Consider the following 19071-nt stretch of genomic DNA (forward strand, 5'->3'; position numbering starts at 1 on the left):
CAGATACAACATTCGTTCATCTGATTTACAGCAAGGCTAATCGGGACTGGACCCACAGTTTAAAGTGGGATCCAAATCATTATATGCCTTCACCGGGTATCATACCCGGGACCCCTTGATTACAAGGCGACGACGCTATCACTTTACCATCGGGGAGTCCCCTCATAGAACAAAGTTTGCTCCTACGACAATTATACAGAACTTAATTATCTTCCTTCACTTGAAATCTATTCTATTTCAGCCTCAGTATTTCCTTATTACAATCCAACGAATAGTATATTCCTTAAATAAAAATCGAATCGAACCACCTGTGGAATGCCTGAGGGAAAGAACAAGAATTTTCTCAACAAAGACATTTCCGAAATTTCCATAACATTCTAATAATTTTGCAACCCGCGCAAATAATCATCTGTTTAAATCTTGTCATGGTTCCCTGTAAACACTAAAATCACCAAATTAGTTCTTTCCATATTTCCTGTATTTTCTCCTTCTCTTTAGCTCTCAGCTGCTCGGAGTGGGATAATGCAAGATTATTTGTCCCTAATTATCCCCTTCTCTTAGTCTTGCTAATATCTTGGACTCCCTAATAACTTTCCCAACAACTCCTCATCAATTTGTACTGATATGTTTCCTACAATACTCGAAGGTAGAATTCTGTGTACGGTGTCAAGTGGCAGAGAAACGAAAATCGGAAGCGGAGGTAAAGCAAGGATGTGTTCTGTCACCCCTGCTCTTCACTCTCTATATATATTATATAGTGGCGTATATAGAGAGTGAACAAGCCGACACCCCCAAGGTGGGGATGACAAGGGTACCGACGCTCCTGTTCGCAGATGATATGGTTCTGATCTCGGATACAGATGCCGGCCTACAAAGGGCTCTGGACGGGTTGGAAAAATACAGCAGAGAATCCAAACTGCAAGTAAATCTCACAAAAACAAAAATTATGGTGTTCAAAAACGGATATGTATATGGAAAAGACGAAAGGTGGACTTTCAGAGGGCAAGAATTGGAAAGGGTAAAAAGAATAAAATACTTGGGACTAGTTTTCACTATGGCACGGACATGGACAAGACATATGCAAACGGTACAAGGAAAGACTGGGGCAATAACAAACGAAATAATGCGGACAGTATGGAAATTGGAGAAATATGATATACATTTTGTGGAAAAACTGTATCGTACATTATTAATAGGGTCAATAGGGCACGGGAGGGAGATATGGGGAGCAAAGGGGGGCGATGTACTAAACAGAATCCGATGCACATTTTACAAGAGATCTTTGCATATCAGCATGGGCACTGCAAACTGCGACGTACTACGGGAACTTGGACTGGTCAAAGAGCATACGTGGGATATGTTGAGAGGGTTAAATACTGGGCGACATTAATATCGAGAAGGGAGAACTCGGTAAAATGGCAAGCGCTGATGCAACGGGTACAATAGCAGGAAATGGGAACGTGGGCGAAAGAGATCAGAGGCAAACTAGCTATACGAAATTGGACTGGCATGGATATGGGAGGGGGGACACGTCGACCAGGGGACATTGCAATTAGTGAAACAAAGATTAGAGGATATAGATAGGCAGGAAATAATAGCGGAATGTGAAACTAAGAGATCGCTCGAACTCCAAAGAAGGGGAGTTCCGGGAATGGGGACAAGTAGCGTACATCAAGAAGGTGATCATGGTGGCAAGAAAGTGGTTGACATGGATGAGGCTGGGGGGATGGAGACACAAGACAGTAAGAAACGAGGAAGGGAGATATAAATGCGTATTACGCAATGGTTATGATAGGCCAGAACATGTATTCTTATGTCAGGACACGCGCGTTCTGCAGGAGGAGAAGCTACACAACATAACCTTGGAAAGAGTGTTCGAATCAATTGTAGTGCAAAGGAGCATGGAACTATTGGATAAAGGGGGGGGGGGTGTTAAAACATTTAGGGGGAAAAGAAGTGCTGTAAAGAGACGGGACAAGGAAGAGGAAAAAGTGCTAATTTACCAGAACTGCTATGTTAACATCTATACGGAATGTAACAGATAGTGTAGTCTGTAGCGAATCATAGTTATGCAATAAGAATATATGTAGTGCGCACAGCCGATGGCTCGCACACGAGATGAGTAATAAATACTTATACAATACAATGTTTTTCCTACTTACTAATAACATTCACTTCTGTACACCCTTTGATATAAAAATTAAATAATATCCGTCGGTCCGTTTATTTTTCCAACCTATAGAGCTGAGACTATGTTTACAAGATAAATCAGGGAATCAGGTACTCCACGATCGTTTGGCCCCTCCTTCCACCTTCTCTACCTGCCCTTTTACTTGATGTTATTTAGAATTGTTTTAGTATCTGGAGTGCCATCGTAACATAAAATTATTAACCTGGAATAAATTGAAAAAAAAAATGGGTAGTAACGCTGTGTTTCGAAAGAGTAATGAAAATAAGTTTAAGTTTTCAATCATTACTCTCTCTAGAATAGTATTCTCTTGACTTAATACACGCTTATCAACGTTTCTAATTGAAATACTTTATTCCAAGCAAACAAGTATTTGCAACAGATTAAATATTTTGCTTTTATTTTTTCGAGACATTCGAGACGAGACGAGACTTTTCAAAAGCCGTCCCGTCTCGTCTCGTGTCTCGTCTCGAAAACGAGACGAGACAGGCATTCCGTCTCGTCCCGTCTCGAATTTCAAAAGGTTTGTCCCGTCTCGTGTCTCGTCTCGAAAACGAGACGAGACACGAGACGAGACGGGACATGTCCCGTCCCGTGAGCAACACTATTGATTAGCCGTAACTTGATGTTGAAGTTGATTCCCCATAAGGAATACATGGGATTATTATTCATATTTTTCAAACATCTTGTCCAGCTTAATAATCAACATTAAAAAAAAAAAACGCTTCCACTTGCAAGATGGTGAGAAATTCATACTCTTGGATACACCCAGGGATTTGTTTAGTAGCAGTGGCCATTCGGGCGATATTGAAAGAAATGCACAATTGGTGCGTAACTGTATCTCCTCCCCTTAAATACCGGTAAATTGCACAGTTGGAACGAAATATAGCAATCACTATGCACTTTTAAAACACATATGGTATACGGTCGTTCCAGGGCTTTCAAAGATGTGGGAGAGGGACGAAAAATCGAAGCTCTAATCTAAAGTCAACTTTAGAAGAAGGATAGGGATTATTTAGAATAGGAGAAATATAGATTTTCCCCCTTAGGCTAGGAAGAAAGGGTGCGCTGTAAAGGCATCGGCCTCCTGTACGAAATAAGTTAATCCACTGCTTCTTAACTTCCATCCAGGCTCCGTTAAAACCGAGATGGCGGAAATGTAAGCCTTGTTCACATCTGAATCTTTTATTGATATTTATAAAGTCTGTAAAATATATTTCACTAATTCAATATCGGAAAACTATTTCGGAGTTGCGAATACATAGTCTGCTGTAATGATGTCACTGAATACCCTCTTGTGTACGCAGGTAAGATCGGTGTGAAATATATTGTCAATGGGGCGTAGCCAGGTTTTCACGTTAAGCTAATAAATGTAACTGAAACCATTTTGAAATGCATCGTCTCAATTTTAACGATCCAAAAATTATGTAAATTTACTATTTCATGTGATTTCTTAGAGTTTCTCGCGAATTTGAACACGTTTTGCGCCTATTCTTTGAAAAACACGGTGAAAGTTCGATAAGATTCTGCCACAGTGGTATTTAATTTTATGCTTGTATCAGTACTATTCCTTCAAATATTCCAACAAATTTTGCTTGGGCAACTTCGGGGGAAAAAATATAAGCTCGCTTGAGGGTTTGTGCGAAAATGACCATAAATTAGGCTCTTGTGAAAGATTTTGGGGAGTGAAGGGAACAATTTGGGGGTATTGGGAATGTGTCGATAAATGAATGTCTACCGAACCAGAGAGCACACGAACCAACCCAAAAATAATTTCTTTCAACAGCACAGGAGTCGATAAAACACTCGTTGAAATACTTTTTCAGAAAAAAAAAGTTTGTATTGACAACATAATCATCTAACTATGCCATAAAATAACCACTAATTACAGAGAATAATAACAATAAATATAACGTAAGATCTACACATAACATGGATGAATTATTTTATTTTTTCCAATTCCTTCCAGCGACATACCAATTGATAATTGAAATTTAATAATCGTTGTTTTTGGTTCGTCGGAATGCGTTCGTTCAGTCAAATGCTTTCTGATAGCCAGGTAAGATCTATGTAGGATTCGCTTAGAAGGTAATTCGCGAATTCGACAACAGATGTCGCTAACAACTAGGCATGTTTCAGTTCGTTTGCGTTAGCGCAAGTACTTCTCAATTTGGCGGAGAGATGTCTCTGAAACTTCGTTCGCGTTGTATATTAGATAATAAGGAGACTTCAACGCTTTAAAATACTATATACTTTATAAAATACTTTTCTCGAATATACATTTGGGAAGTGAATAAATAAGAAAAAGGTTTAAAAATTAAAATCTCAAAACACATTATGAAATTTAGATGAAGGTCAAGATGTTGACGGATTACCTCTATTTTATACAGATTTCTTTTCTTACAATTCCAGATGCACTTCCTTGGTCTACAACCCGGGAATCTGGCACGTAGCCAGGGCGAGGGCTAAGGGGGCTGAAGCCCCAATAAATCCTATAAATATTTAATTTAAATCGTGTATAGTGGTAATTAATTTTATATACTTAGCAAGATTAAAAAATTACATCGTAGAAAGTTCAGTGTATAATAGAGGAACCAGGTTATACTTTTATATCCATTTAATCCAAAGAATAAATGGATTCATAGCTCTCAAAATGTATCTATAGTTTTCCTTGTGAGAGGTCACACAATATAAATTTTATGATTAAAATTTGGTCCTAAATTTTAAAACCTTTTTTAACGGAATGTGTAAAAGTTAATAACAAAATACAATAACTGTTAGCGAAATAAATTTCCGTATACTAACTGCACAAAATGTCAGAAAAATAATGGTCAACACTTGCGTTGGACATTCACTCATACGGTGGATCGAGTAGCAAAGTCCCTCCATTTATATAATAATAATAACAACAAATTTGGATTAAAATTGGTTTATTTTTAATAACTTATAATAGTTATTATTGTAAAATGACAATTATAATCTGGTAATAATTATTATTGTCATTATCATTTGTACTAATCAAGTTTTATCAGAGGCCTGCCCCCTCTACAAATATTTCTGGCGACGCCTGTGCTGATAAAGGATGACCCCCCCGAAATAAAACCCTGCCGGGAATGTTAGTATGTTACTATAAAAACACATAGCAGTAATCATAGAGATATTTCTGTTTTTGATGGAATTATTAATCAGAGGAAGAATATAACATCAATTGTTTACATTGAATACAAGGGCAGAAAATTGTCCACAAAATCCGCATTATATTTGCGAAAAATCAAAATTGAGTGAAGTCGTAAAATTTCATTGGCGGGCGCAATATTTATTTCACCATGAAGCACACAACGCTATATAACTGGAACATGTATATTATTGAAGAAGTCATTGACTTTAATTTAGATTGACGTGAAAGTAAATACGTGATCTTTACACTTCGAACTGCACAATGTCTGACAACGTATGCACAATAATACAAAAGTACAAATCACAAACAACATTTCTTTGTGTTAAAATAAAGGAATTAGTAGTTACATATCACCGTAATCAACATAACAAATCAGTTAGGTTCATTAAATGTGGTACTTCGCGCTGGTTGAACACAAACATTTTTTTACACTAACATGTAACTGAGTTTTATATTACAAACGCACAAATTCATGTGTAATTGATAAAGATATAATCATTTTTAATTTTCAATTATAATTATTATTCTCACTCTCAAATAAATAAATCCCTGCCACCTCTAACTCCCTATAATTATAAAAAAAAATATTATTAACAAATTTAATTTACAGGTAGAAGTCCTCACTCACCCTTGTCACAGGAAGGAGATTCGCCAAGTAGCGCACTGAAGCTCACTTCGCCATGCAACGACAGTGGCGCCATCTGCCGGGAAAGCTATCGAATGGTTCAAAGGTGAGTGCCAAGATGCTTACGTAAAGGTGGATCAATCACTCCTGGTAAAAGAAAATTGGTTGAAAACATGACATCAAAAGACATGAGACTTTTAATGAGAAAATTAAAGAGGCAAGATTGTAGAGTGGGCAAATTTATCAGGTAAATTATCCATCACCATTTTAATTCTTTTTTATTTTACCCAATGAGATCTTCAATAATTGAAACAATATGCCAGACAAGCTTCTGATAATTTCTGCACCAGCATACGTAAAAATCCATTCCCTTAAAACACGTAGGATGCAAGAGAAAATAAATAAAAATAGTCAAGGACAATTTGCCGAGCAATTTTTGTGCATCCCAATGTACAATCTTGTTAATTGTGCAGAAGTTCTAGTAGCACATGAGCAACATATCTTCAGTAAAATGTAACAATAATGTAAAAACCATTAATGCACACTCACAGACCCGTAGCTAGAATTGATCTCCAGGGGGGGCTCACAGGTTATCAGGTTGGGCTTTGTAAACCAAGTCGAATTTTCAAAAGTTTAACAGTATTAAATGAAGGTAAATGATGGGGGGGGGTCATTAAGTTAGTGTTGTGTTGACTGCTACTGACACATCCCTCACTACACACCCCATACTACTTTTGATGATACAGATATTTATATCACACAAGAAAAAATACACAATATTCAATCATGCCTACAGTACATTCCACCCCCGGCGGAAGCAATGAAACCCCCCCTTCGTTCCGAAAACTTGGGAGCTGTTCACCTTTGACGCACATGCGGAGGGAATTTGCATGATGACATCAAAGCAGTGGCGTGGAGTGACTTTTTGAAAGGTGTTACCGGCTATCAGTACGACATTTATGCCTGCTAGACGTTATTACACCCCCCCCCCCCCTTCGGTAAAGAAAACATTTCTTCGAGCTAGATATTTGTTCACTTCGTGATTCAGCACAGTGATTTAGCTACAAAAAACTACCACTCATGAGACAATTACCACGAAAATCCAATGAATAGTGGTAGACCCTTGTCAATTCTTCATCTGTCTCCGTTTCTTTGCAATGAGCTGCGAAGGGGAAGAAGAAGAACCACACTTTTCTCGGGTCAGTTTGACGTTTGTGTGGTGAGCACTGAGCAGACGACAGAACTCCGCTCCTTTGTGGAAGGGAAGCCCAACTGTACGTACTACTGTTGCCAACTTAGTATTTTGGAGCAAGGTTTGTCTAAATCACACCACCTATTACCTAACTGGTCTCAGTTGTAGTTCAATCCAGCCTTGGCTCTGCAGTCTACCTCGAGTTGCTTCACATAAATTGTATTCCTATTTAGGCGGGATTTAGCTCTTTTCGCCAATCCGATGTGACAACACTGGCTGCTCCGGTGGGTCTGAACGGCAACAGGGCCCCTTAACCGGTATATGAATAACCCCATAAAGTCCTTCCCCGCTCTTTCCTTGCATTGGCGCCCTCTTCTCTCTTGTTGCCTCTTCAGGGTAGCGGAACGGCCTCCCTCTTCGCTTCTGTCGGCTGCAGAAAAAATGTCCTAGGCAATATCTACTCGACGGCAACGGGGTACATTAACGTATTTAACAATGTTGTCATTTTATTGAAACAACTTTTTAATTCTTTACATTTTGCTGTTACCTGCGGTAACACCGGCTACATGCACGCCACGCCTCTGCATCAAAGTCACAGAATTCTGTCTAAACGGGAGGTCGCAACAGGGGCAGCGAACGTACAGATAAAGAAGCTGCCCTGTGAAAGAACTTTCTAGATTCTAGAGAAGAGAATCTTCTAAATACTTGCCGCTACTTATCCTTCTTCTTATAAATAAGATAAACAAATGTATTAGCTGTTGTTCATGTTCTGTGAATTTATCCTTCACGAAAGTTGTGAGCAAAATAATATCTACTGTATACATTTTTACTCTTCACTGCAAACAAATTACAGAAAAGAGTTTTGCATAATATCGAGTGGGCTGACGGCGGTGCCAGGGGAGGGGGGCTGACGGCGGTGCCAGGGGGGGCTGATGGCACTTCCAGCGGGCGCTCAGCCTGCACACTCAAACAAAACACATAGCCATAATTTCGATTAATGAATATGTATTAGCACAAAAACATTTTAGTGATTAATGGCACTCTTACTGCAATTTTAATAGTACTATTCATTGCAATGTAACGGTAATTTATCATTACAAATTTCAAGCCTCCAAGATGGCGTAGAAGTAATGCTGTCGCCTTGTAATCAAGGTTCCCGGGTTCGATCACCTGTGGATGCACATTTTACAGTGGTTCGGATCTAATTTTAAACTGTAGGTCAAGTCCAGATCACCTTATCTGAGTATACAGTGGTCTTATAACAAACTTTGGCATTGAAATTTCACCTACTGTTACTTGTGAGAGAGATTTCATATCCCCAAAATACAAATGAGGATCAAAAGTGGTAAACGTTGTAAGTGCCAAAAGCGAAAGTGTTTGAAAATCGCATCGTTCCGCACATCAGCCCAAAAGAACGTTCACACTAGTGACCTCTTTACATGCCCTTTGAACTACTTCGAGGGCTACCAGCCACATTTCACGTTTACCACATTATAAAGCATGGCACATTTCACAGTTTAACGTGGAAAACGGTGTTTGAATTATTGTGGCACTTACAGCGTTTACCAATTTTAGTCTTCAAATGTTGTCTGCCATCAGAGTGGTTTGCCCCTTGATAACGAGTGACTTCTCACTTGGAATGGACCTTGTGACATGTATTTTACTTCGCTTTTCTGCCACTTTGGCTAATCGCGAAGATGAGAATGACTGATGATGTGATGAAGGAACACTCACAAAGGACACTCATGCCCGGGATTCGGACCCTGGCGTCGTATCGCGGTGCGCTAACCACTCCGCCACAGAGGTCGGCTGTTTAGGTTTAATTTTGTTTTAAGTCCACTTTATGCACAGATAGGCTAATCGAGAGTGCACTTAAAAATTTAAAGTGGTATGCGAATCACTACGTGCCCCCACCAGGTATCAAACCCGGGACCCCTTGATTGCAAGGCAGCGACGTTACCAAATGCCATCGGGAAGGATATTGGGCTTGTTAATTGAAAATGACGCTTTTTCGACACTGAAAGTGGTTGCTGGGGAGCTCGAAGGATCGGCGTGGACCGGATTTAGAATATTTGTACCCTTCCCGTTCCGGTCCAGCGAGAAATGGCAACGGACTATTCCGGTTCGTTTAATTTTTAGATTTTCTTTTACAACATTTACGGTTACAAAAAATGTTCAATGTATGCATCACGGCTAACACGGCACGCATCAACACGATAGTCGAGTTCTTGCCACACTCACATCAACATGGGCCTGTCGATAGAGTCTATCGCCATTAGGGCTGCGATATCACGCGGCATAAGTGGGACGAATACACTGTGTTTCTTAAAACCCCACAAAAGAAGTCACACGGTGTAAGGCCCCGTTATCTTGAGGATCAAAACATTGTACAAAACCAGGGTTCTTAAAGATCCAGGATCCCATAGATTCTAATGGGTTCTATTGGGTTCCGCTGAAGAACCGCAACCTTTTTCCTCGCACAATTTCAATTCGGTACAAGTTGCGAATTGTTACATTGAAAAAGGTTCCTGGACCGTCTTTAAATTCCTATGTTACAGATATAAAGGTTCTTTACGGTCCAGAACCCGTTTGCTGATTTTCTCTCCTGAACCTTTAACAACCCTGCACAAAACACCGTGAGTGATGTGGGTGATTTGAGTGTCTCCTAGCGGCAGGGATATGAACTCTCAGCTTAACAAAACATACACGCACAAACTGTTTGCATTTCTCGATGATTCTGGATTGGTTTCATTAACGTAAGTTCAATAATTTACTTGCAATAAATGTTTGTAACCCCTCAATTATTTATGAAACATCCTGTATTATAGCTTTCATATATGCTTCTCCTCTACTCGGAGATGCGTTGCTGCCGCGAGGCGACTTAACAGATTATATCTTCTCCGTCTCTGGCTTGTGGTTAAGTTTTTACTTTTCTTTGTAAATTATTACTATTTATCGTATCTTGTGGATACGATTGTTCTGAAATTAACCCAGCAGTCAAATTTCAAGCAAGTCAAACAATAAATCTAATTCCTGTTCATACACAAAGTAAAAATATAGAAATATCTCTCCTCGCACAAATTATGTTTTTAATAAGCAAATGTTGAGACAGAGTATTGAGGTTATGTAGCAGACTACCATCCACTCTTTCTGTTTGTTAAAATTTCTAAAATGTAAGAAAATGCCAGAAGACTCGTGTCAAATGTGTTTGATACTAGTTAATGTTTATGTAAATGGTTGATATTAACAATTGTGTTGTAACACAGGCCATTATTTCAATAGTAGTTATCCTGTTGCTCTAGTAACCAACAGTAGTTATCTTGTCGCGCTAATAACCAGAGACAAAAAAGACAACGCCATGTTAACGGAAATAAAGGCTTTCGTATTGTCAATGGAGCCCTGGTGTGCAATGAGTGGTGAATGGTCGCTCACAGTAACAGCACAGACAAGGGTAATAGGCAGATATTGAACTCCGGTAGCAAACTATCTTCGCGAAGATTTATGTTCCGGAAAAAGTTCTGCTAGTCACCGCTCAGAGGCGCCACTAGGACCTTTTGCTGGTGTCAGTCACGCCTCTCAGCGGTGACTAGAAGAACTTCTTGCGGACAGTAAGCTGCTGAATTTCAATCCCAAATAACTGTGTTTCAACTCACCCATACATATCTGTGGTAACAGTTTGCTTTCTCTTGCCTCGCAGCCTGGCGCCTGGCCTCCAGCTGTGCGAGAAGCAGCCCGTAGTGACGCCGACGGCCGTGTGCGCGTGCGAGGCGGCGCTGAGGGCGGCGGAGACCAAGCTGAGCGAGCGGCGGGCGTCCACCCCCGACCCCCCTCCGGGCGACGAACGGGACAAGGAGGGAAGGAGGGAAGCGCGAGAGGAGGAAGAGAAGGAAACAGGAAGAAGAAGCTAGAATACTCCAGTGAAGGTAAGTATGAGGGAGATTTCAGACTGAAGCGACAAGACAGGTTACAAGCAACAGGCCACAGGTAACAAGTGACAGGCGACAAGTGATTGGTGACAAGCGACAAGACACCCAGACAAACCAAGGGGATGGCTAACAACACCACTGACCACCCCCGCTCCGTAATATACAATTTCAACTGTAACTTTTAGGCCAGGTTATGTCAGAACGTTAGTTATATTTCTCCCCACTTTAAGTATCTCATTTTGTTGCCCTTTTAAAACTATATGTATTTTGCAGTGAAAGTCTTTTTAGGAAACTTCAGACCGAAGCGACACGTGTCATTTGGATACGAACCTCCAGAAATAAATGCAACTTTTCGTACCAAAGTCACCGCAAGCTACACGTGTCCCTCGGACTGGGCCGTTCTCTCAAAGGTGTGCATTGTGTAGCCTCGCTCTGGTGGTTGCACATGTCCAGTAAAAGCTCTTTCTACAGGCTAGATTGGGCCCGTGTCGCGTCTCACTTCGGTGTAGTGATGGTGAAAAGTGTGATTTCTACTTGACAATCACAGTTCTCTTAAATTGTGGTTGCTGTTTTCTTAATAAGGGGGTGACATGTAAAACGACCTATATTAGTGTGGAATCCATAGTTTTCGGGGTCGCTAAGATGAATAGTGACACTCCCAATGCCGTTCAACTCCAAATTCATTTTACACTATAGTTAGAATTCAATTTTTTCCTGTTTAATAGAAGATTGGGATAAATAAATACCCGGGCAACACCGGATAATCAGCTAGTCTATCTACGAGCTTCGTATATATATATAAAAATGGATGTATGTACGTGTATATATGTATGTATGTTTGTTCCGGCATAACTCTCGAACGCCTTGAGCAATTTCAACCAAACTTGGTACACATATGACTTACAATCTGCAAAGAAATACTGTGGGGGTAAGCCACCCCTGGCACCCCTAGGGGTGGGGGTGGGAAGGGGTGACATGTAAAAATAATCGAAAACGACCGATATTAGTGTGGAATCCATAGCTTTCGGGGTCGCTAAGATGAATCGTGACACTCCCAATGCAGTTCAATTTATTTATTCTTGCTCCTGGAGGTGAAACTAAAAATGTTGCTTATAATCAAGTTTAGATTTAAAATAATATTATAGTGAATTTGTAAAAGATTTTACTTTATAATTTGTATACTGTACTTATACTTTTAAATACCTGTAAATAAAATTAGTTACATTTTACACTATAGTTAGAATTCATTATTTTCTTGTCTAATAGAATAATAACTAGAGAGCGGAAGTTGATGACCTAAAAAATATAGGTATATGACCTATAGAATGTACTAAAAAATGAAAAAAAATGACGTAAAAATGCATAAAATGACCATTAAATTTGTTAGTTTCAGGTTAAAAATTGAAATTAAAAGGTAATTAAACAAAATGCAACCTGGCTTTAAAAAGAAAGCCACCAAATTTTAAAACAATTTAATGAAAAGGTCGTATACACTGAATGAATTGGTGTAAAATGCATTAATTCACCTTGGTGAAAAGACTCAAGAATATTACCAAAATGAAAGAAGTAAAAAAATATGACGAAACAATACACCGAATATTGTGAAAAATGACGGGAAAATGTCGAAAATCGGGGGAAATGACCTAAAACCTGAAAATTGGCAAAAAAAAATGCAATTTAAAATTACCTTTTTTGGGTTCTAGACGAAGTGTAATATTGTGTATATTTAATGGGCATCGTGTCCGAGATGTGAGGAAAAAGATGACATTTCATCAACTTCCGCTCCTTAATAATAACCCAGGGCTCGACAGCCCTCGAAAGGGCCTGGGTCTATCTCCCGGCTGCCAGTCTCCCTCCCACAATCCTACCTAGAGGTGCGGAGTTCTTGAACCGGTAATGGGGTGACGTGTGGTTAGCACGTCGAACCTCCAGCCGTTGTAGGAGATTGGGATAAATAAATACCTGGGCAACATCGGGTAATCAGCTAATAAATAAATAAATAAAAAGATAAAGAAATGCTAAATATATTTAGAAATTTGAATTTTTTAGAACGCACGTATAAATTTGCATGAGTCAATAGCAAGTGATATACCCTGTTAACTTCTAGGAGCGTGAGAGATGCTCTCTCTCTCTCTCGGGACTGGACTTACTGTTTAAAATGTAATCCGAACCCGGGACCCCTTGATTACAAGGCGACGACGTTACCACTATGCCATCGGGAAGGTCCTAGCTACAGAGCAACCACGAACAAAAGAACCTTCGGCCAAAATCCTTCATGCAACTTCCCCTCCATCGATTCGACACAGGCCATAAGGAAGCGTGATCCACTCTGCCCCTCCCCTCCACGCAGGGGCACCATGCGCAGAAGACGCACGTCTGCGCAGGCTCTTTTGAGTGTGGTTCAACTATATCAACACTAAGGGAGAATTCACACCGAAGTGACATGTGTCGCTTGCGGATTTCAACAGTCGAACGCAGACTTGTGCTCCCAGTCATGCCGCTACTGTGTGCAAAGTTGACGCTGAATGGCTCGTGCCCGGGTTCGAATCTTGGCCTGGGCATGGCTGTTTTCTGTGAGTGTCCCTTCATTAATTTCATCATATAATCACATCCTCACCTTCGCAATTAACCTAAAGTGGCAGAAAAGCGAAGTAAAATAAACTAAATCAATAAATCAAACCAGTACATTAATGTGAAAACATAAAAGTGTGTTTAAAAATAACAATGGGAGGAATGGGACTCCTGCAGTTGGTAGTAACAATAATAGTGTATTTGTGAGATACAAATATAATTTTATCTTATTTTCAGGTTAGCGTGCAAGGACGACAGCCGACCGGAAGCAGAAGCGGCGCCATCTGCAAAGATTCATGGGAAACTGTCAACTGAAGAAAATGGACGACTAGTCACGCAAAGAGCGAATTGTTAACTTTATGATCTCAAATAGTTTATTTCAAATTGACAGGTTCCGCGGTCCATAATAAGAGGTTTGAAACGTGGATGTCTTCCAATACTTAAGTTTTCCATTGATAACCCTTCCATGATCAACGGGAAAATATTTTCTTTTTCCTTGCTGTTTTTGTCGACTCATGGAGACACCAAGAGATAATGGTAGTAATTCTTAGTACAACGAATGGAGATTTTACAGAAAGACCGGAAGTAACGTTGCCAAATATGTTAAATATGTATTATTGTGCCAAAATATGTATGATTGGAATAAACGATTTCAGTGATTCTATGTCTATGTTCGTATGTCTTGGCGACGGCTAAGGCCCTCCTTGAGTAGGGGAGGCCGGGGTTGGTTGTACCAAGGGGTAAGTTGTTACATAGAGTTTTCGGTGACTTACGCTAGAGGTAGCACACTCTTACTCATAGAGCATTTGAATTATTCGACAAAGACATCCCGGACGTATATTTAGACAGCCCCCCCACCTTCTCCGATTTGCACCAAAATGGTGCCAAACGTTAGTGCATCGTTTGTGCACGAATGTGCACGCAAAAATTTCGTTTGTGCACAAACGGAAAACACCAATATTAGCAAGTCAATTTGGGGGGGCTGTCTAAATGCCAGCCCCCCACCGTCTCTGATTTTCACTAAAATGGTGCCAAACGTTAGTGCATCGTTTGTGCACGAATGTGCACGCAAAAATTTCGTTTGTGCACAACGGGAAATCCGAGATATTAACACCTTAACTTTTGGGGTCAGCCCCCCCACCTTCTCCGATTTTCACTAAAATGGTGCCAAACGTTAGTGCATCGTTTGTGCACGAATGTGCACGCAAAAATTTCGTTTGTGCACAACGGGAAATCCGAGATATTAACACCTTAACTTTTGGGGTCAGCCCCCCCACCTTCTCCGATTTTCACCAAAATGATGCCAAACGTTAGTGCATCGTTTGTGCACGAATGTGCACGCAAAAATTTCGTTTGTGCACAACGGGAAATCCGAGATATTAACACCTTAACTTTTGGGGTCAGCCCCCCCACCTTCTCCGATTTTCACCAAAATGGTGCCAAACGTTAGTGCATCGTTTGTGCACGAATGTGCACGCAAAAATTTCGTTTGTGCACAACAGGAAATCCGAGATATTAACACCTTAACTTTTGGGGTCAGCCCCCCCACCTTTTCCGATTTTCACCAAAATGATGCCAAACGTTAGTGCATCGTTTGTGCACGAATGTGCACGCAAAAATTTCGTTTGTGCACAAGGGGAAATCCGAGATATTAACACCTTAACTTTTGGGGTCAGCCCCACCACCTTCTCCGATTTGCACCAAAATGGTGCCAAACGTTAGTGCATCGTTTGTGCACGAATGTGCACGCAAAAATTTCGTTTGTTCACAAGGGGAAATCCGAGATATTAACACCTTAACTTTTGGGGTCAGCCTCCCACCTTCTCCGATTTTCACCAAAATGGTGCCAAACGTTCGTGCATCGTTTGTGAATTTGCGTACATCTATTCTATCTCATGTGTGCGATATGGAATACATGTGCAATGGGATTCATATGTATTACCGTGAAAATTGTCCATCACCATTTTGGTGCAATTTATTCGAGGCAATAAAAGCTTCAAGAAGTTTAAAAAAAAGTCCAAACAAACTGTTGACAACTTCTGCAAGAGCACACACAATAATTCATTGCTTAAAATCACATAAGATATAAGATAAAAATTAATGAAGATGGTTATGGACAATTTGCACGGTTATATTCTTGGTACACTGTACCACGATATCTTTTCTCTTACGCCGGGCCCAGTGTTGGAGTGGTTAGAACATGGATAGACTACAGGGGTCTACGGTTCAAATCCTGGCTTGGGCATGGGCTTTTGGGAGTGTCCATTTATCAGTTTCATCATATCATCACTCATCCCCTTCTATTAGCCGAAAGTGTCTTAAGAGAGAAGTAAAATACACTAAATCATTTTTTCCTTTACGGAAAAAATATGAAAAATCAATTTCAATGATGACGTCTATCCATGTGTACACCTACATATCCATACTTCCAGCAAGTAATACATTTTCCTGCTTGATTGAACCTGTACTCATATCAGTTAGCATGCTAGATCACTCTAGATGAAACTGATAATCCTAGAATTCTTCTACTTGTTTAGTAGCATAAATATTGCATCTACTCACAGGTATATGCGTATGCTGTTATAAAAAAAAATATATCAAATCTAGTGTGATATATTGACATTACTTAGTTTGCAAACTGCAAGTATAATATGAAATAATTTTATAATGATGATGACTGGAAGAATGATATGAAAGATTTCTTAATGAGATACACTAACAAAAACCGAGAAATTCACTGCATCAATGTAATAAATTTTATTCGTCTTTAACAACAATAATAAATGTTCAATTAACTTAAAATTGTAATATTGAATTGTGTTTTATACATAATATGTGCCTATGTTTAAATTAGCACATTTTCCTTAACTACTTGATTCATATTTTTATATACCAGATTTAATTTGTAAATACAATACACTTATAATTTACATTAAAACTTTTTATTGATTACTATTTCTGAAGAATTTAGTTCAAAATAAAAAAAATTATATGCATCAAGAAAATGAAAATATGCAAGTTTCTATCCTTGTTTCTCTATCTTCAGATTATATGCTATAAACAAGAACTTGGCAAATCACAGCTGTTGATCTCTTGAAGTAAGTCTTCTCCTGGCGTAATCATCATATAACTAAATAGCTATTCTAAGGAGAGAATTCAGTATGATCCATAGTGACCAACACATTGATCACGTTCGACCGTGATCCACACCCCCTATACGTCTTCACGGCGTCGTGAAAAACACAGGAGGGGGCACTTTACTTTTATTTCACTTTTTTGCCACGTGCTTTGTCCAGAATATCATATTTATTGCAATATACTGTACTCGCTAAATTAATAATTATTGACAATAAGCACAGGCACTGTAAAAAGTGAGAAATAAACATGTGACACGTGCATCCCCCTCCACTTCCCTCGTACGCTAGAAAAGACTAAACACGCACAAGTGATAATATGGGTACACCCGTGATAAATGGCTGACTCCATAAGTGTCTGCTTAATCGCAGAGAAAGACATACGACGTCATGCAAAACTAAAAGTTGACGCCACAGGCATTCGTAAAATTACAACATGAAACACACTCCACCTTTTCTAATAGCGGTGGTGCAGGGAGGAGGGGTGGAGGATCTGCGCGTGTAACAGTTCAAGTAATCACGTTGTTTAATTTTTAACTTTGCCCATAATAATCGTCACCAATTCTTAATTTATCCAGTACGCTACTGCGACGATGCACGGTATTTCGAACGAAGCATGTGGCAACATGGCATTTTCTGCTTCCATTAAAACTCGTACAAATATACAACCTCCACGGTGAACCAAAGTTGAAAATTCAATCACTTTAGACGAGTGGTGGAGACTGGATTCCCAAACCGGGATACAAGATGACAAAACTGGGGGGCAAAGACAGTATATTTCCCTTTTTAGATAAGGTTTAGCACAGTGCGGGGGCAAAGGTGGCAAAATGTGGCGGAAGTCAATTGCACCCCTCAACCCCCTAATCGCCGCCACTGCTTTAGACTGAAAACAATATATTTCCGAACGACACGTTTTCCGTCCTTAATTACATTTTTCGCTTTCTGCACCGGACTTTTGAATCACCGTGTGTATCAAGAACTGATACCGTGGTGTGGAGTTATTAGGCATACAGGTGTCTTACGACACAGCTGCTTCAGGAGCAAAAGGAACAAGATTTTCCTTTCATCTACTTTGTAAATTATTAAAATAATGCGCAAAAGAAAATCAAGTGGCTCTAAGACAAAGTGATCGACACTATCTTATATAAATTATCTTTTTACTCGGTCTGAGCTCACCTTACATCGACAACCGTTCCATTCGTCCCCTGTAGCTGCAAAACAGGTCGCATAGAACAAATAAACAATATAGGTTAACTTACAAATCACAGTTATAAAGAATATTAAAAAGAAGAAAAAAAGGTAAAGTGCCGCCTTGTGCTTAGCACCACGCCATGAAGGCGTAGCTATAGGGGGTGTGGGGGTAACACCTCACTTTCTTGACCGGTAGTGACTAGGGATGATGTGATCAGCATCACGCCCCTGACCGCTATACCCCCAGGGTTTCCCCCTGGTACCTAAGTCATTCGATGCTGGGTGGTCGCCGGGGCCGCTTCCAACGTTAGAAACGTTTCGAGATTTGAACCGACCGGGGATCGAACCCGGGACCTTTAGCTTGGTAGAATAAAGAATATTAACCAGGAGGAATTCAAATAAGTCATTCATCCCTCGCCCCCACAAACACAAAGGTGAAGGGGCTGACCCCAAAAGTGAAGGTGTTAATATCTCGGATTTCCCGTTGTGCACAAACGAAATTTTTGCGTGCACATTCGTGCACAAACGATGCACTGACGTTTGGCACCATTTTGGTGCAAATCGGAGAAGGTGAGGGGGCTGTCTAAATATACGTACAGTCATGGAAAAAAGTTCTTCCCCATAAGGCTTTCATAGGAGCAAGTAATGCAGGAGGGTAGGCAACACATATTGCACCCTTCGATGATCGGGTGATTTTGCCTGTCTTAACACCGAGAAATGTGTTCCACGCGAAGGTCAACATGACAGGAAAGCAAAGAGGGTCACGTGACTATTGGTTACGTGGAGTGTTGTGCTTCTCCACGTCCCCAGTTCTTGATCCACATTGCAGAAAAAGTAGAGCTGCATGCAATATATGAAAATAGGTTGTTTTCAACTACACGCTTAATTATGATTTTCCCAATTGTAAATCTATCAGACGTGTCTCCCGATTTAGTCGGGACAGTCTTTTACTTTGAATTCCTGTTTGTCATAGGCGTAACTTGACGGGAGCAGAAAGGGCATTTGTAACCCCCCCAAAAAAATCAGGTTTCTTAAAGCTGCTAAAACAGGAATTAAATACTATGAT

General features: G+C 40.0%; 1 protein-coding gene across 1 annotated transcript in view; it reads left to right on the forward strand.

Annotated features, from left to right (window-relative positions):
• LOC146004588 (uncharacterized) overlaps positions 1 to 11091 on the forward strand; it is a 39350-nt gene extending 28259 nt beyond the window's left edge. The window contains exons 5-6 of the mRNA XM_083143456.1: positions 5977 to 6097; positions 10881 to 11091. Coding sequence (XP_082999582.1) covers positions 5977 to 6097; positions 10881 to 11091 — 332 coding nt within the window. The remainder of the gene's footprint in view (positions 1 to 5976; positions 6098 to 10880) is intronic.
• The last annotated feature ends 7980 nt before the right edge of the window (positions 11092 to 19071 follow it).

This window comes from Lepisma saccharinum, chromosome 22 (genome assembly GCF_977018435.1).
Source record: "Lepisma saccharinum chromosome 22, izLepSacc3.1, whole genome shotgun sequence".
NCBI classification, from domain to species: domain Eukaryota; kingdom Metazoa; phylum Arthropoda; class Insecta; order Zygentoma; family Lepismatidae; genus Lepisma; species Lepisma saccharinum.